Here is a 15,837-nt window from a genome sequence, read left to right as displayed (position 1 = left end):
TTTTTAATTAAAAATAGGAAACAGTGCACACACTTTTATTTTTTTTTTTCTTCACTGAAGTAATAGTTTTAAGAGCTCTGAACGTAATCTTCACAAGTCTGCCTGAATGAAGCTGAAGATAGCCATTTGCATTATTCTTGGTATGAATCATAATTGCTCAAACATCTCTGTAATTGATTTTTCCTTTGCTGACTTTCAAGGCAGAGAAAAAATTGTATCGGAACACTTTCACGTGAATCAACTTCAAATTTAACCACTTAATGTTGTGTAGTGCTCGTCATTTAAAAAAATAAATCAAACTTTCTTGATTAAATACAACAGAAGCATGTTAAGCAATGGAATCTTTCATCAGCTTTGGATATTTTAAAACTAAAACCTAGTGATGAGGTAATTTCCACGCAGATTGGTACTAGGGGTTCAAAGTGAAAACTCATTGTTGGCATGCTGTGGGTCATATATTTGATTAGTGTACAACAGGAGCATTTTAACAATGCTCTCCAACTTTGAGCAGTGTTGTAAATGCAGGTGCAGTTTCTATCTGCAGAACTAGATTTTTTTTTTTTTTTCCTTGCATGATTTATTCTGGCTACTGCATCATCCCTCATGCTTCCAGCTAAGCAAAAAGTATAATCTGAGTATGTTAATGCTTTTATTGAGTATGTACAAATATTTTAAAGGTCTCTGCACAGCTGTATATCAACTTTGTGTCCTTAGCTGGTATAGCTATGCCATTTGAAGCTTGTAGTTTGCAGTGTTAATAATTTTCTGTGGCCAGTGTCCATTTAACTGAAAATCAGAAAACTCTGCCAAGCCTCTGAAAGTGATTAATAACTTTACTGATTAAAATAAAAAAATGCACAATTAAAATAATACACCTAGGCAGAGTGGCTTGTCAGGCAGAGAAAAACTATTTATCCCCAAAGTCAGTATTTTGCTATTTAAGGCATCTCCTGGTTAGTTGGAAAAATGCAGAGGGAGGTTATGCGGCCGGCATGCAGGAGCTCGTAAGGACGACTAGGTCTTGAATCTGCAAAAAACCAGCATGTCTAATAGCAAATTAAGGGGAAGAAGGATAGGAGATGAGAGCTAGATCTGACAGCTACATCGTTCTGCCATTGCTGCTCACGCCTGCAGTAAAGGCATGCATTTCCAAGAGAGAATCGCCCGAGAGGCTTGAAAGGTTCAGTTATGTTGTCCCTGAATGTAAAATCAGACAGAAACTGTGGCTTATAACTTGGGTCCAGCTTCTCTAGAGTACAAGAGTGAGATAATATTTGTGTACATATATGAAACGTAATGTGCAGGCTAAGAGTCTGTTTGACAGTGTTTGAGCCATTGTCTTGCATTTCAGAGATGCATTTCTGTGCTGTGTGTGTTAATCAGAGATGACCAATCTTAAGTAATTTTAAGTTTCATTTATTTAATAAAATATTCAAATGGCACTTAATAAAAGTGTAATGACTAAAATAGCTGTTCTTATTCCTTATATTATGCATTGTGAAATTTAGACGTTGTAATATTTCAGTCATGCAGTGTTGATGTGTCTGGAGAGTTTAATTTGAGATACTGTCTTCTCACTATAGTTGTGTTTTTTTTTTTTTTACATGTGGTAAATATCAAGGAAACTTTAACTGCTTTAGTGATGTTCTGATGTGAACTAGAACTATGGCTTGAATTAGTGTTCATTGCTTGTGTATTTAGGCAGTGAATTAATGCTACTTTCAGTGGTTTTCTGTTGCATGTTACACATGCAGCATTTAACAAACATGGGTATGGGTGAATATAAGCCCGTAGCCAGGAAGTTGTTGGGAACCAAGCAGCCTCAGATCAGGGGGCTTACTTAACTGGCAGTTAACACCAGCTTCTGACTGCTGACTGGAGCATGGGGAAGGGGGCATGACCCAGAAGCATTTGCACACCTGTGGAAGCCCCTGCTCTCTGCTGTCGTCTGGTCCGGCTGAAGCCAGGCAGCACCCCCTCCCTGCTCCCACCACTGTCCCTCTTGCCCTGGTGGCTCCTACACTTGCCCTCCCAGTTCCCACCAGCTTCTGGGTGCTGCTTGCTCCTTTTTCCCACTGTCTGAGGGCCACAGAAGCTCAAGGAATCTCGTTACTCTTGCTTAGGGTTATCAATGACTAGTACGAACTAGCACCTTCTGTGCTATTTAATGACATTTTATGTTATTTCCTAACCGAAAAATGTCTACGTGGCAAAATACTCAGGCATTCAAACTAGAAAATGTAAGAATATTGCTCCCAGTCTCAGAGGAGCATGCATAATAGGAAATAGGCTTACACGGTTTGTAACGGCATGCGTTTCCTAGATTCCTTCCTTTAGTGCTCAGGATACAGGGGTCACCAAATGGGTTGCTGTCAACTTCTTTCAAAAAAAAAAACCTCAAAAAACATTTGGTGCCTGGCTCTGTTAACTTGAACATACAGGCTGAATTCCCCAGGAAGTAGTAATTCAATTTCCTTTTATGGACTTTTCTCTGGTATTTGTTGCTGTAATTGTTTTCTTGGTGGCAACTAAGGGATTTTCTTGAATCTCTGTGAAAGAGGATTCTATTCTCCCTATTTTATAGATTGAAGAATAAGAATTAGGCCAAAGGCATTGATTTGAGACTCTACCTTTGAAAGTCTGAGACCTGACGTCTATTAATAACATGCACTCATGTCTACTGATTGCAGTTAGAAGACTTCACAGCACTGAGTACTAGTGAATGATCATGGTTTGATGCTTTGTTCCCTGCACCCAGGGTCTAGAATTATTTGGTGTCACTTGAATGTGTAATCCAAAGCGAACTTTTTTCCTATAGTTACTTGTCCTATTAATTTCTGGAATTTTCATTGTCGATGCCTGTGATTCTTTAGAGGTTTTGGTACATGATTTCACAATATTTCTTGAGAAGTTACGTCGATTTTTTTTTTTTTTTTTTTTTTTTTTTTTTTTCTGTCTATGTAAGCTGTAACCAAATTGCAGCCCTGAAGAAACTGGGAACTTTTATAGAGCAAGTTCTTTGGACAGAATAGAAAATGAAGCGATGTCTAAATTGCTTTATTTAACCAGGGAATAAGAGATACAGCATATTCATGGTAGCTACACTTGGTAGCAAATCACAGTAGTTTGCGCTTAAAGCATGGGATATGTTTGTTTCTGTACAGTGAACTACCCTTTCACTTGCTATTCTGTGTGGAACAAAACCTGAGACTTCAGTGAGTAATAAGGAATAATACTATAGCTGAAAGTTTTTATGAGCAGCTAATCCAAGTTGAGTGGTGTCCTTATACATAAGTATTTCACTCCCTAGTCGTGAAATGTGGAATCCTGCTGAGTCAGATCCATGGTTACAAGTCCTGTTGTTCCAAATATAAGTTCAAAAGGTAATGTGACCAGGTGCTTTTCTCTTCGAGAGGCTGGTAGACTGTCTCTGTATGAGCTTGCTTCTGTAGAGTCCTTAGAGACAACACAAGGATACTATTAATAGCTGAAGAGACCATTTGGTTTTCTAAATATGGGTTAATTTATTTTCTTCTGTCTCTCATCTTGAAGACAAACACTAAAATAGGTTGTGTAGTCTCCATCCATGGACCTTTTCGAGACCTGACTGTCTAAAGCCCTGACCAACCTGGACTGACCCTGCTTGAAAGATTCTGTCGTTCTATGATTCTGAGATTTTTCTCTGTTGTTGACCAGTTTGTCAGAGACATAGTAGTAGTGATTGTCTTGCTTTAAAGCAGCCTCTTGTACATGAGAGAATAATTGGAAGAGATAAATATTATGTCATGTTGGCACTGAGAACTTCTGTCAGTTCTTTGTGTTCCAGAAACTGTGAAGTTCTAGAAGTAAGGCACAAGGAGTCACGTCTCCTGTTTGTCATCTGAATTGTACGTATTGCAAAATGTTGATCAGGTCTGCAGGATGAGGATGTGTGGTATTGCCTTCAGGTTTCAAGTGTTTGAAAGAGTGTTTTGCCTGCAGGCATTCGTTGTGTTAGAATATCAGCCATGGAATCTACTCTTTCTCATTATAGGATTCAGTAAGCAGCACCAAGACCTTAATTAGAATTTTTTCTTCTCAATACTATCTTTTTGAATTATAGTGAAGTATCTAATAAAAATAAACGTAATCTTTCAAGGAGGTTCAGAATGTTAAAATCTGTCTTTCAACAAACAACTCTGCCTGTTTCACGGTAAGAGTTCATCAAACAAATTAATCTGTTAATGGGAGCTGAGGGGGATAAACAAAAGGGTTTATTTAAACACTTTTTCCCCCCTTTTCTGGTCGGAAAACACCTTAAGAGAAACTTTGGGATTCACAGGATTATTTTAGCACCTTAAAAAACCTGCATTTGTTGCACAGATTTTTGCAAGTCATGTGTTGTGCTAATCTCCACCACCTGATGCATGAAGAAAAAGGGAGTAAAAAAAAAAATAAATTTTTTTTCAATGTGAATGAAACAAGGATTTTTGTAAATTGCTTTCAAGGTAACAGCATCAAAACCAACTTCTTGAGAGCAGAGGCAGCGTATTCTATTCAGATGTTTTTGTATGCGTTTTCTGAAAGTCTGCTTGCTCATTATTAATATTTTCTAAAATCCGTATGTGTTAAGCCTTCAGGATACTTACAGCAATTCTTTTGACATTGTTGGGCACCAGCAGTAGAGAAGAAATTCAAGGTCTCTCGCATATAACATTGCGAGAATGTTCCCTAAGAGGAAGCTTTAAAAAAAGGTCTAACTTATTTATTTGTCAGTTTCCTTGTGTTTAAGATCAATGTATCCTTGTATCCTAATTTACAAGAATTGCTTAAAAATCACTGTCAACAAACTAGAGCATTGCTTGTTTGTACCATTTCAAAAGCTATTGCAGCATGTGCTATTTAGTATATAATTACTTTTTTCAGTTAGACTTTGTGGTTTATTATTAGCCTATATAAGTTCTCTTGGCTAATGTGTGTTGAGACCTGTGGTGACACAGGTAAAAACTTGTTTTAAGACCTTTGGACTTGATTAATGAAATATTGAGATTTTGCTTTTTAATGGAAATTCCAAAGTTCTATGACACAGGGGAAGAAAATATCCTGAGAAGTAGGAAAGTTATGAGATTTCATTTGTGTTGGTTAAGAGCATGCTGAGGAAAAGGAGAGCTTGATCCAGAGGTGGTTTCTATTCAGTGGAGATCTTTAATGTGCCTTCTGAGGAAAATGAGGTTTATACCTTTGTCTTCTCTTAACATCCTGCTTCCGTAATTTTTGAATCGATTGGTCGGTTTCAGACAAATGTTAAAGAAGAGCAGAGATAAAGATACACACTTCTTATTAGTTCTGTGAAAATTGGCAGCTGCGTGGGAGAAACCTAAACTGATGTACCTGCTCAAGAAAATCTTAATGTGAGCTCAGTAATAATCTGTCCTGTTTGGTGAGCTGGTTTACCAATCGGTGTGAAGGTGGGTGGAAACTCCTAGAGCACTGTGCTACTGCTTGCTCAGCAAGTAGTTGAGGGACAAGAAAGAGGCAGCGTAGGTACTTCTGAAGAGTTGAGCCTGCAGTTGCGGAATGAGACGATAAAGGCCAGAGTGGATAAAGCCAAACTGTTGTGGGAATATAGGAACTGGGTGTGTGCACCATGCTTTCCTATGCACTATTTGTTCTGCTGCAATCTAGCTGACGGATGAACCCCAAACTTTCTAAAATGCAGACGATCATGTGTGGAGAATCTGAGCAGAACTCATCTTTTTTGTAGTCTTGATCTAAATTTCCCAGACTTTAATTCACCAGATTTTTAACCAGGCTTAGTTGTTCATAGGTTTACCTTTTGTAGTGAAATGGAAGACCCTGCAAATCAAAGTGCAATGAACTTTCATTATGAAACCTCTGCAAATTCACTTGAAGGATGGGAGAACCAAACCCTAACAAAAAATGTGCTAAAGAACTGGCTGCTGTAATAATTCTGTTTCATGAGGGTAGCATGACTCATACTGCTTAATGTTCCTATCTCAGTATTCAGTTTATTTTTAAGTAGAGCTGTACAAATAGTGTTTTTCTGTGCCAGTTGTTGCTATGACTTCATAATATTTCCCTAAATACGCTTGCTCATACTTTCTCACAGCATAGTATTTGGCATATAAAAACCTTAAATCCATCAGAATTTCCTGAGTGCTGATCATTTTCATGCTTTTATGGAAAAAAAGGATAGCTCTGTGTATTATGTAGTTTTAGTTGAGGAGGAATAAAAGTTTAAAAAAGAAAAATAATTCCCCACAACCTGTTCCCTCATTTAAGAAAATGTTCCTCCGTTTCAGCTTTTCCAATTTTTCCATGTAGCTTTTCAGACTAAATTTCCAGCACTGCTATAGTTTAGGCTGTTTTATTAAAGGTAAGTGGACACTATATTATTACTTCAGAACACTTTTGCTGTCTTTTCATAATTAGAGGGGAAGAAGTACTTCTTGTGTGGTTTGGAGAGGTGGATGAGTGACTTGTTGAAACTTTCCTTTAGGCTTATACTTTTGCATAAGGGTTTCTATTTCCAAGATGATGAACTCTACAGTTGTCTGCCTATCTCTTCCAAATGGCAGTGAACGCTTTGGGTGAAAGATCTTGGTGCACTATAGGAAAACAACTACAACCCTTCTTGAGAACCTTTGGAATCTTGTTCCTTCTGTTGTTCTGCATGGCATGCCTGGGTCACACGCTTGCTTCAATTGCTTACTTGGTTTCAGAGTAATGTGTGTGTTAGTGCTGTCCTAATGGGAAAAAGGCAAGAGGACACAAAGAGGTAAAAGAATTTAGCTAGCAATGTTTATTGGTCTAACAAGTTGTCTTTAAACTCTAGGTCTCCCTTTGATCAGATAAAATAATACCAAAAATTATGGTTGAAGATACCACTGCATAACCATATATTTTTGTGAAAACTTTAAAGCAAACAAGCTCTTAGTAAACGCTGTTTGATGTCAAACTATTATGTAGAGTTTGTACAATTAGTTGCAAGTTTATTGCGCTTGTGTTTCCTCCTTATGCTGCTTATGGCTATTTAAGAAAGGCTATCAGAAAAGATAAATGCTTTCAAATGTGATCATTGCTTACCTTGATGTATTGTAAGAATTGCAAGGGCCAAAATTTATCTGGAAAGAACACGTTCTGTGTAAAGGTGTGCTGTTAAGACACTGAATCCCTCTTCGTTCAATAAAAGCACAGGTGGAAAAGTGGGTTTTTTTGGTAATTACTAATAACGTAACAAGTTGAAGATTAGTACACTAACATGTAAAAATACTTTGTCTCAATATATCATCTTCCTTTGTAATTGTTGCCATTTTGCAGAACCCTTCCTGTATTTTTGGCTGTCTTCTCAAAATAAAAATCTAACAATTGTTGTTCCCATTGTAGTTTTCAGTTCCTTAGTCAGTGTTAAGGTTATTTAAGCTTTCTGTGAATTGGATTATGGAAATGAATTGGATAAAAAACTGTTCAGGAGAAACAGCTTGTCTTCTAAGCCAGAGCAGTTCTCTGTTCTGTTTGTGCTGTAACCGTCCAAACAACTGTTTGGTTTCAGTAGCTAGTTTTTGTTACAAACAAGTGGTTTATGCCTACCCTTGTGGCACAGTTATTTTCAGAGTATCCAAAGAATGCTAAGTTAGTGTTGAATTCTGCTCTGTTTTGGAGGCTTTCAATTACGTTGCTCTCAGCAGCATGTCATAATCACTAGGTTGCAAGGATGGCCAAGTTTGTAGGTGTTTTCTACTCTTCCTGTGGAAGTGGCCCTATTGCATTAAGGGAAGCAAGATGCATAGGACAGAAGAGAGAGGGAGCTTCACCCCTCACACGCTTTCACAGAGGTAAAAATCTGTTTACCCATGTGTAGTCCTGCCAGTAGTCGTAGGCAAATTTGTTAGGAGAAATCTAAACAGGAGAACTTGATTAGGCAGGGGTTTGCATGTGTGTGTTCTGGGAGGGAACTGTTTCCTTCCTCTCCTACCTATTGGTCTCCACCCCGCAAACCACATTTGTGGCTATAAGTGCTGGAATTTTTGCCTCAGTACGGTTTTTGATATTTACCTTAAATGTTAACTTAGGGTAACCCTATTTTTTTTTTATACACAGTACTCTATAAACACTCATCTCCTTTGATGAGGATAGATCATGTTTTTCTTCACATGCAGCAGTGTCTATATAAGTGATGATGCCTGAATTTTTAAAGTAATTACTTCTAATAAAGATCAGAATTTGGAATTGATTTTTTTTCTGTTTTGCTAAAAGAAAACAATGAGATAGTGTGGTAACACGTCACAAATAAAATGCAGTTAAACTAGGCGTGGGAGTTTCAACTTCCAGGGCAAGTAATTGTCAGCTTCAGGGAGACTGTCATGGAACCTATAACTTTTTACTTGGTACATGTGGAACACTAGATACATGCATCATACCATTGTTTAAATTCTATTATCTTATTTAAAATGCGCAAGAGTGTTGGCAAGACAATAACAAGTAGCTCAGGTATTTACTAGCCCAGTAAGAGATCTAGTCACAGGTGGCTGGGTGAGATAACTGGGGCTGTCTGAATGTCATAAACTGTACTAAGACTTTTGGGAAGGAGGCTGGTCTCGTCTTCTGTGTTTGACTTGCATAGCTGCAGTGCTCTTCATGTTGTTTTTGCTTTACATTGTTGTTGAGGAAGCTCTGTTTTGCGTTTGTGGATGCCCTTTAGCTTGCAAGTAGATGATTTGAATCTAAAGTTCTTGGAGAAATAAAACTTTTTCCATCTGAAAATAAGATTTATTTATTTTTCTTTAAATCGGCAAGTGGTTTTGGCCTTAAATATTTCCAGTGGTTTTCATTGTATAATATAGATTTCAAGTGAAAAAGGAATAGGAAGCAATGCAGGTTAATGTATCAGTAGCAAAGGGCAGTCGATTGTCTCTTATGGAATGCTTTGAAGTGGAATACTTACTAAGTATTACACTACTCAATCTTTTCTTTTGGTTGTAAGAGGTAATTCTATGATAAAATAAATTCAAGAGTTTGGTGAAATTTGATATAGGCATATGGATTGAACATTTTCTGAACAACAAATGTCACTATAAGAGCCAAGAACTTTGTGTGGTAGAATAGTGTTCTGTTGTGAAACACGCTTATTTGCATGCCCTGTGTGGTTACCTCTTGTTTTTATTTAGCATCACTAGATATAAAAAGAATTGAAGGATGTGACTTAACTTAATTTCTCACTTGATAACTGTTCTTCATTAATAATGATCACTTTTTTTGTATCTTTTTACAGATTCTGAAGGTGTTTAAACTCTGAATACTTTCAAGTTCTTCATACATAGAAATGTCTGGCTCATACGATGATTCCGTTGGAGTAGAAGTTTCAAGTGATAGCTTCTGGGAGGTAACCCAAATGTTTTTTCATAATATTTTGATTTTATTTCACTCTTTCTACGGAAAACCTGACTTTTGTACATTGTAAACTGTGGTGAGAGCTGCAATACAAGACACTGTTGGTTATTGTGATCTGCAGGATAGAAATGACCTTTTAGCTTTTGTCCTAGTTCTGTCAAGGGTTTTTAACTGGCACAAACTTGAGGATCATCCATTTGGGTAGGATATGCAATTCAGAATTGAACCTTTGTCAGTTTTTATTGCTGAAGAGGAGTATGGTTGGGTAACTTTTAAAATTACCAAGGGGGTTGAGTGATCAATGTTAAATCTTAAATAACTGGTTAAAGGCTACTGTAAGTGTACATAAGTTACAAATGTAAGATAGTGTGTGAATGTACTGCCTGTCTCCTGTTTGTGTCTAGATACAAGTACACACTTTTTGGAGAGAAGTTCTCATGCTTATCTTACTGTAAGAGCATACATGCAGAAAGATAATACAAAGCACATTGTAATATCAGTAATTTGTTCTGCCCAAATCTGAAGAAGGCTTTCAGATGTTAATGACAATTTGATTAAGCTTTACAGAGAGCAAACTTCATAAAGCAGAAAGGGTTTTACAAAAAAAGTTTCTTGCAAGAAAAAGAAAGGTTTGACAGTGTCAATACTGACATAATTGGAGGTAAGCACTCTGTCCAGATGAAACGTATTCAGTGAGGAAAATTTCTGCAATGGACTGTGAGCTCTTTTGAGTTTGAACTATAGCAAACATGAAAATGGCTAGGGGGAAAATGTCTGAATATTTCTGTGACCAGAGCCTATGTAATAGAGCTTGGTTTTGGTGACCTAACATTGTGCTTTCTTTTGAATGAAAGTGTGGTGGTGAAGGCATATTGCATATTGATGCGGATCTCCCATTATTTTTTGATATGTTATCTGAAAGACCCTGATGCAAATGGGATTCTTGTTTAGTAGAGAGCTTTTTTTTTTTTTGAGGAGACATATTTACTATTATGTTAATATGTTTATGCTATTTATAAAGAGGCGGTTTTAAAGTTACTGGATTCTGAGTCTTAACCCCTTTTGTTGTAGGGGTACTCTGTAGTATGATGCAGAGAGGATGTGGGACCTCTGCTCTTGGAGGTGTCTAAGACTCAGCTGGACATGGTCCTGAGCAACCTGATCTATCAGACCTGCTTTGTGCAGGGGGTTGGACTATATAATCTCCAGAGGTTCCTTCCAACCTCAATTATTCTGTGTTTTTTATTTTATGCTGAGGCAACTTTCTGGGCAGGCTTCCTTGGTAGAAGTGTTTCAAAATAAAATGAGGAGGCAGTCAGGAAGAAGAACCTTGGACCAAAGGGGATTTTTCTGGTACGTATTTAGAATCCTATACTTGGCAGGAGAACATGACTTCTGTCTGGCTATTCTGTAGTAAGCTGTTGTCTTCCATCAAGTAATCGTGTCTGGAAGCATAAAAGATGAATGAATGAGAATGGGAATTCTGTAAAGTAGTATGATTGTTTGGACAAATGTGAGCTCTAGTATTTAATATTAAAGGATGATAGATGATCAGAAATAGCAATTAGCCTAAGCTAGAACATTTATGAAGCATAGCTTAAATGTATTTGATGCTTATTACACATGGGTTAAAGGTGTTCTTTGTGTTTGTGCTGTTGGTGGCTTATTTTATATCATTTTGTAAACACTACTTCTTAATCTGTTTCTTTGAATTTTTCTATGTATTCCTTCCAAAAGGTCAGAACTGCAGTCTATTTCATAAGGAATATCAGTAATGTGTAATTTATTTATCCTTGGATAAGAAAAAGTTAGGCTTCGGTATTGCAATCAGTTTCTTTGTAGGATTAAGTCTTTTCACTGCTTTTTTTCTTTTTTGGTATATAACCACAGACGTTGGTATGTTAAAATGGTCAAGAGGAAAAATTTCAGATTGAATAATTACTTTATTTTTTTTTCTGAAACTTTGAGTACATCAGCCTGGAAAAGTAATATGTTTTGAGAGTTGACAAGTGCTGACTAGAACAGGTATGCAAGTTGCTCAAAGGCGAAAACTAGCATTGTTTATATCATATTAACTAATAATATGACAAAATCATTTAAAAGTAAACTCCAAAATTGGAGATGCAATTATATTCTCATGGAATGGGCTCAGTTCATCAGGAATTCTACAGAACATCTTCACACTCACCTCTTAAGGAGTGAAACAATGGTTTGGCTGCCGTAAAAAATGCATCCCAATGATAAGTCAATGGCTTTGTTACTAAGGTGATTTTAAGGGTGTTCGAAGTATTAACAGTTTTCCTGAAAGCAAAATTGGACTTTCCATGCAACTGATGAGCATATTAATACATAAAAAATATCATCTTCCCTTGTACTAAGATTTTGACAGTTTAGCAATATATGAGGGAGTATCTCACTGAATTTTGGAGTTTTGAGTATTGATTTATGTAGGAAACACTACTTGTTTTGCTGTTCTGCTTTGTGGTGTTTGATTCTTAGGACAAACAGACAAATTTGGGGGTTTTGTGCCTCTGAACTCTGGTTCTTTAAAAAAACATTAATAGAGGTGGTTGTGTTCTTAGTATGGATGTAAAGGCTTTCGTTATTTTAGCAAAGTAATTAAACGCTTGAAATTTCAATATGTTGAAACTAAGTGGTATTTGAGTGAAACAGAAGGGAGGCTGTAAAAGTTTTGTAGTTGATTAGTGCTTAGAATATCACCACTGACATTTTTGTTCTGGTTTAAAAAAAAAAAAAGCAAAAAACAACAAAGAATAGGTTAGAGAGATATATCAGGTTGTCGTAAAGTGGTTGTATGTATGGTTGAAAGACTGTAGTAGAAATGCCTAAATGTTTATGTAACTACTTTGAGAGTTGAAAAATATGTGGTATGACATCCCTGGTGTTCTGCGGAGCTGGAACTTTTACGGATACACTAAGATACTTTGAACTAAACATGAAAAAAGAGTACTCTGATATAAATGATAAAAGATTTTATAGTAATGCTAAACTATTAATAGGAAGGATTGACATGGTAGCCAATTTTGACCTGCATGTATGCTGTACGTGGTAAATTTACAGGCTCTGTGTAGCTTGAGAGAATAAACATGTTTCAAAGCTGTCTTAAGAAAACTATGTATCTAAACTTTTCTCTCAATGGAAATAGCTAAGAGAATTTATTAAGCAAAGAAATTACTGTTTCTTTGCAGTCTGATACTTATCATAGGATGACTCCTTATTGCTGGATATTAAGCTACGAAGAAGACTGGTAGTCTTGGCAATACCCTGTTATAGTGAGAAATGTGAATGACGTGGAACTTTTGGTTGACAGCCTTTATAGTTGCGTATAGCACCAAGTGGCAGGGAAGGTGAGGTTTGAACAAAATGCTCGGACTAAAGCACAGCATAAGGGAAAGCAGTAAATTACCTAAAGCTGGGCTGCCTGCTGTAGCCTTGATACAGGATATTTTGGGTGATTACTTTAATCCAGGAATAGTTTTGTTGTGACCTCTGCACTCTTGCTTCTGTGCATTTCTGTGAGGGTAAAGGCATTTTGACATGTGTGTCTGATACTAGCCTGGAATGTATTTTGATTTTTATATACTTCTAATGATTTATTTCAGTGAATAATTAAGGTATCCAGCACTTTTATTAGGCCAAGTAATGCCTTGGCAGAATGTAGCATTTGACTTTAAACCTTGCCTTTCTACAGACAAGCCTGACAAAACAGTAAGACAGGAATTAGCCTTCAGATCAAGAGTGGGGAAGAGGTTTTCCAGGCTTCTGCTGTTGGTGGAACACGAACGTAAAGTAAAGGAAGTCCTGTGCAAGTCTTAATAAATTTAACTTAAGAATAACTCTTCAGTGTTAAGTGCCATGGAGAAGCTAACTGCAAGCCTGTCAAACTTAATTACCAAATTCTTGTTTAAGTGATTCTGGTTTGGAGCCATCTTTCCAAACTGAATTTGACTGAATTGTAGTCTAAACTTGTCCATTTCCCATATGTTCTGAATTGGTTATTTTGTTTCTGAGGATTGCAACACTGAATTCCAGTCTTAATCTTTTTCAAAATGGATAACTAAACTGCTTTGATCAAAGTGTTTTGACTGACTTGATTGATTAGAAAAGATGCAGCATCTCTGGAATGCCAGCCTCAGTAGTTCATGCCTCAGGTAACAATAAGTAAAGAACTCTTAATCAGTTTGGAAATTGTATCATTACCACAGGTTTCGTCATTTGTGTCCTTTCGTTAGAGTTTTTTAAGATATTTGACAGGATTTTTTTTTCTTTGTTTTTAAAGATAGCCTGCAGTTTGTTAAAACCCACCTTGCTATGTTTTACTGCCACAGCTGAAAGCAGTGAATGTATTTAAACATGACCATGGCACAGAAAAGGGTCTGGCATGGTGAGCTTTTGAGTTTGTTCCTTCACAGTCCAAAATAGCTCAAATTTATTTACCTTTGGAGTGTGCTGCAAAGCCCATCTTTTTCTTGAAAGACACTTAGGAAAGAGTGAGCTGGCTGGGTGTGGGACCTATCTGAAGAACTTACTGTGAAAACTGTTTTTTGCTCACTGCATATCTTTGAAACTAAAGCACTTTTATTTCTTGAATGTTTGTGTTCTGTTGAGCTGCTAATAAGAACTGTACTTAATAAAATGTTGATAAACCAACTTCAAAAGTTTTGCCATTGCTGTTGACAGAAATTTTATACAATGTTGTCTTTAGGAAATAAGAAACTTCGTTCTTTATCAGTTTTCTGTCTCTAGATGCATTTGCTTTCTTTTGGAGTTGTCACTGCCTTTGCTAGAGTTCCTTGTTACAAAGATAATTACTAGCAGTTTGATCACATTTTAAAAATGTGAATTTAGAGTATATGGTTGCATGGTACTAAACTTCCTGCTCTAAACTTGTCTGTTTGCGTATGCTTAGACTGTCCGTGGAGCAATTCAATGAAGGTTACTTCATCTATGAAGCTTTTTTAATTACATTGCTATTTCAGTACTGTTCATGGAAACTTCTGGCATTGAGAGTCAAGCTCAATGCTTGAAATCCTATGTGAATAGTAATTTGTTTCCTTTAAAGACTAGTATTTTTTTTATTAGTACATAGATGTTGTTATCAGCTTTAGATTTGTGGTCGGGAAAATAGTCTTGTTGAAAGGGAACTGGAGAAGTTGCTGTTTGGACTTGTGTTCTTGTTGTTGACTTACTGTAGATATATCAGTCCAAAAATGTGGGTAAGAGAAGGCTTAGGTAGGGGTAGTATCATATATCAGAACAGCTGATGTAACTGAAAAAATTAGGTTTTCAGAAATATACATCTTTATTTAGCATGAAGTAGAAATAGCAGCAGCTTTCACAGTTAAATTGAGGATTTTTTTCATTATTTAGTTAACCCAAGCTACTACTAGAAGTTTTTTTGTCTTCTAGCAGGATGGTAAATCCTTTTCAGGAGAACAGATATTTCCCGCTAATTTTTCCAGGTGTTTACCAAATAGACATACTTTAGGAGACAGGAAATTTTGTACATATTTTCATGTAAGCTTGCTTAGAGAGCCGGGAATTGCAAAATAATACGAAAAGACATTCTGAAAGATGTCAATAACGGTGGAGGATTTAATCAAAGTTTCAGCTGTAGTAATGCCTTAATTTACTTCTGAAATGGAAGCTTCTTTTTCATTCTTCTGTCTTTCTAACAAGCCTCAGTGTACCTTGATGTATCTGCTTAAGCTCATGGCTTGCTCTGTGTACAGCAATTGAAGACTGAGGAATCTTGTTGATAATGCTCCAAGAAGGAATTCCTTCATCTGTGTTACGTAGCTGACAAGGGTGGCATGCTTTGGGTAGTCAAAGGTTATTACTGATAGCCTGGAGCAGGACAGCAGTAACTTTTCCAAGGGAAAGTGGAAAATTTGGAACCCGATGTGCAATTTGAAACCCCTTGTATTTCTTTCTAGTCTGTCATATGGACTCTCAACAATTGCACGACTGCTGTAAATACATTTCAGTTTCATGATCATTCATACCACTTTCTTGCATCCAAAACCAGACTGTGGCAAAATTGGTTGGTTCCAACATTGCACTGCTTTAGTAAAACATGAGAAATAGACAACCCTATTTGTCTTGTTCTACTGAAGTAGTTTTGAAATGGACATGAAAGCATTTAGTATATTAATAATAAGTGGAAGGCCAATTTCATGATGCGTTTTGTTAATTAAGCTCTGGCCTTATGCTTGCTAATCACTATTATTATGGTCATATTAAAAGAAAAATGCCTTGAGCAAGCTGAGACCAATGCTATTGTTCACTTAGATACCTGTGAAGGTAAGAAAGGTGATGAGTAAGTGTTCCTAGAGATCAAAGTAGAAGTGTATGCGTATCTTGCAAGGTAAGACATCAAAAGAAACAGCTACCCTGCCTGTGGAAGCACTTATTTTTAATGAGCAA

General features: G+C 36.7%; 1 protein-coding gene across 6 annotated transcripts in view; it reads left to right on the top strand.

Annotated features, from left to right (window-relative positions):
- The window catches only part of PACSIN2 (protein kinase C and casein kinase substrate in neurons 2), a 64,948-nt gene that overhangs the window by 25,755 nt on the left and 23,356 nt on the right, over window positions 1–15,837 (top strand). For all 6 annotated transcript variants that reach the window (XM_054204587.1, XM_054204579.1, XM_054204540.1 and 3 more), the window contains one exon: window positions 9,272–9,382. In XM_054204587.1, the coding sequence (XP_054060562.1) occupies window positions 9,323–9,382 (60 nt within the window). In that variant the 5' untranslated portion in view covers window positions 9,272–9,322. The remainder of the gene's footprint in view (window positions 1–9,271; window positions 9,383–15,837) is intronic.

Source organism: Rissa tridactyla, chromosome 1 (assembly GCF_028500815.1).
Source record: "Rissa tridactyla isolate bRisTri1 chromosome 1, bRisTri1.patW.cur.20221130, whole genome shotgun sequence".
In the NCBI taxonomy this organism is placed as follows: domain Eukaryota; kingdom Metazoa; phylum Chordata; class Aves; order Charadriiformes; family Laridae; genus Rissa; species Rissa tridactyla.
Note: the sequence above shows the minus strand (reverse complement) of the source record. Positions and strands in the feature narration are given on the sequence as shown.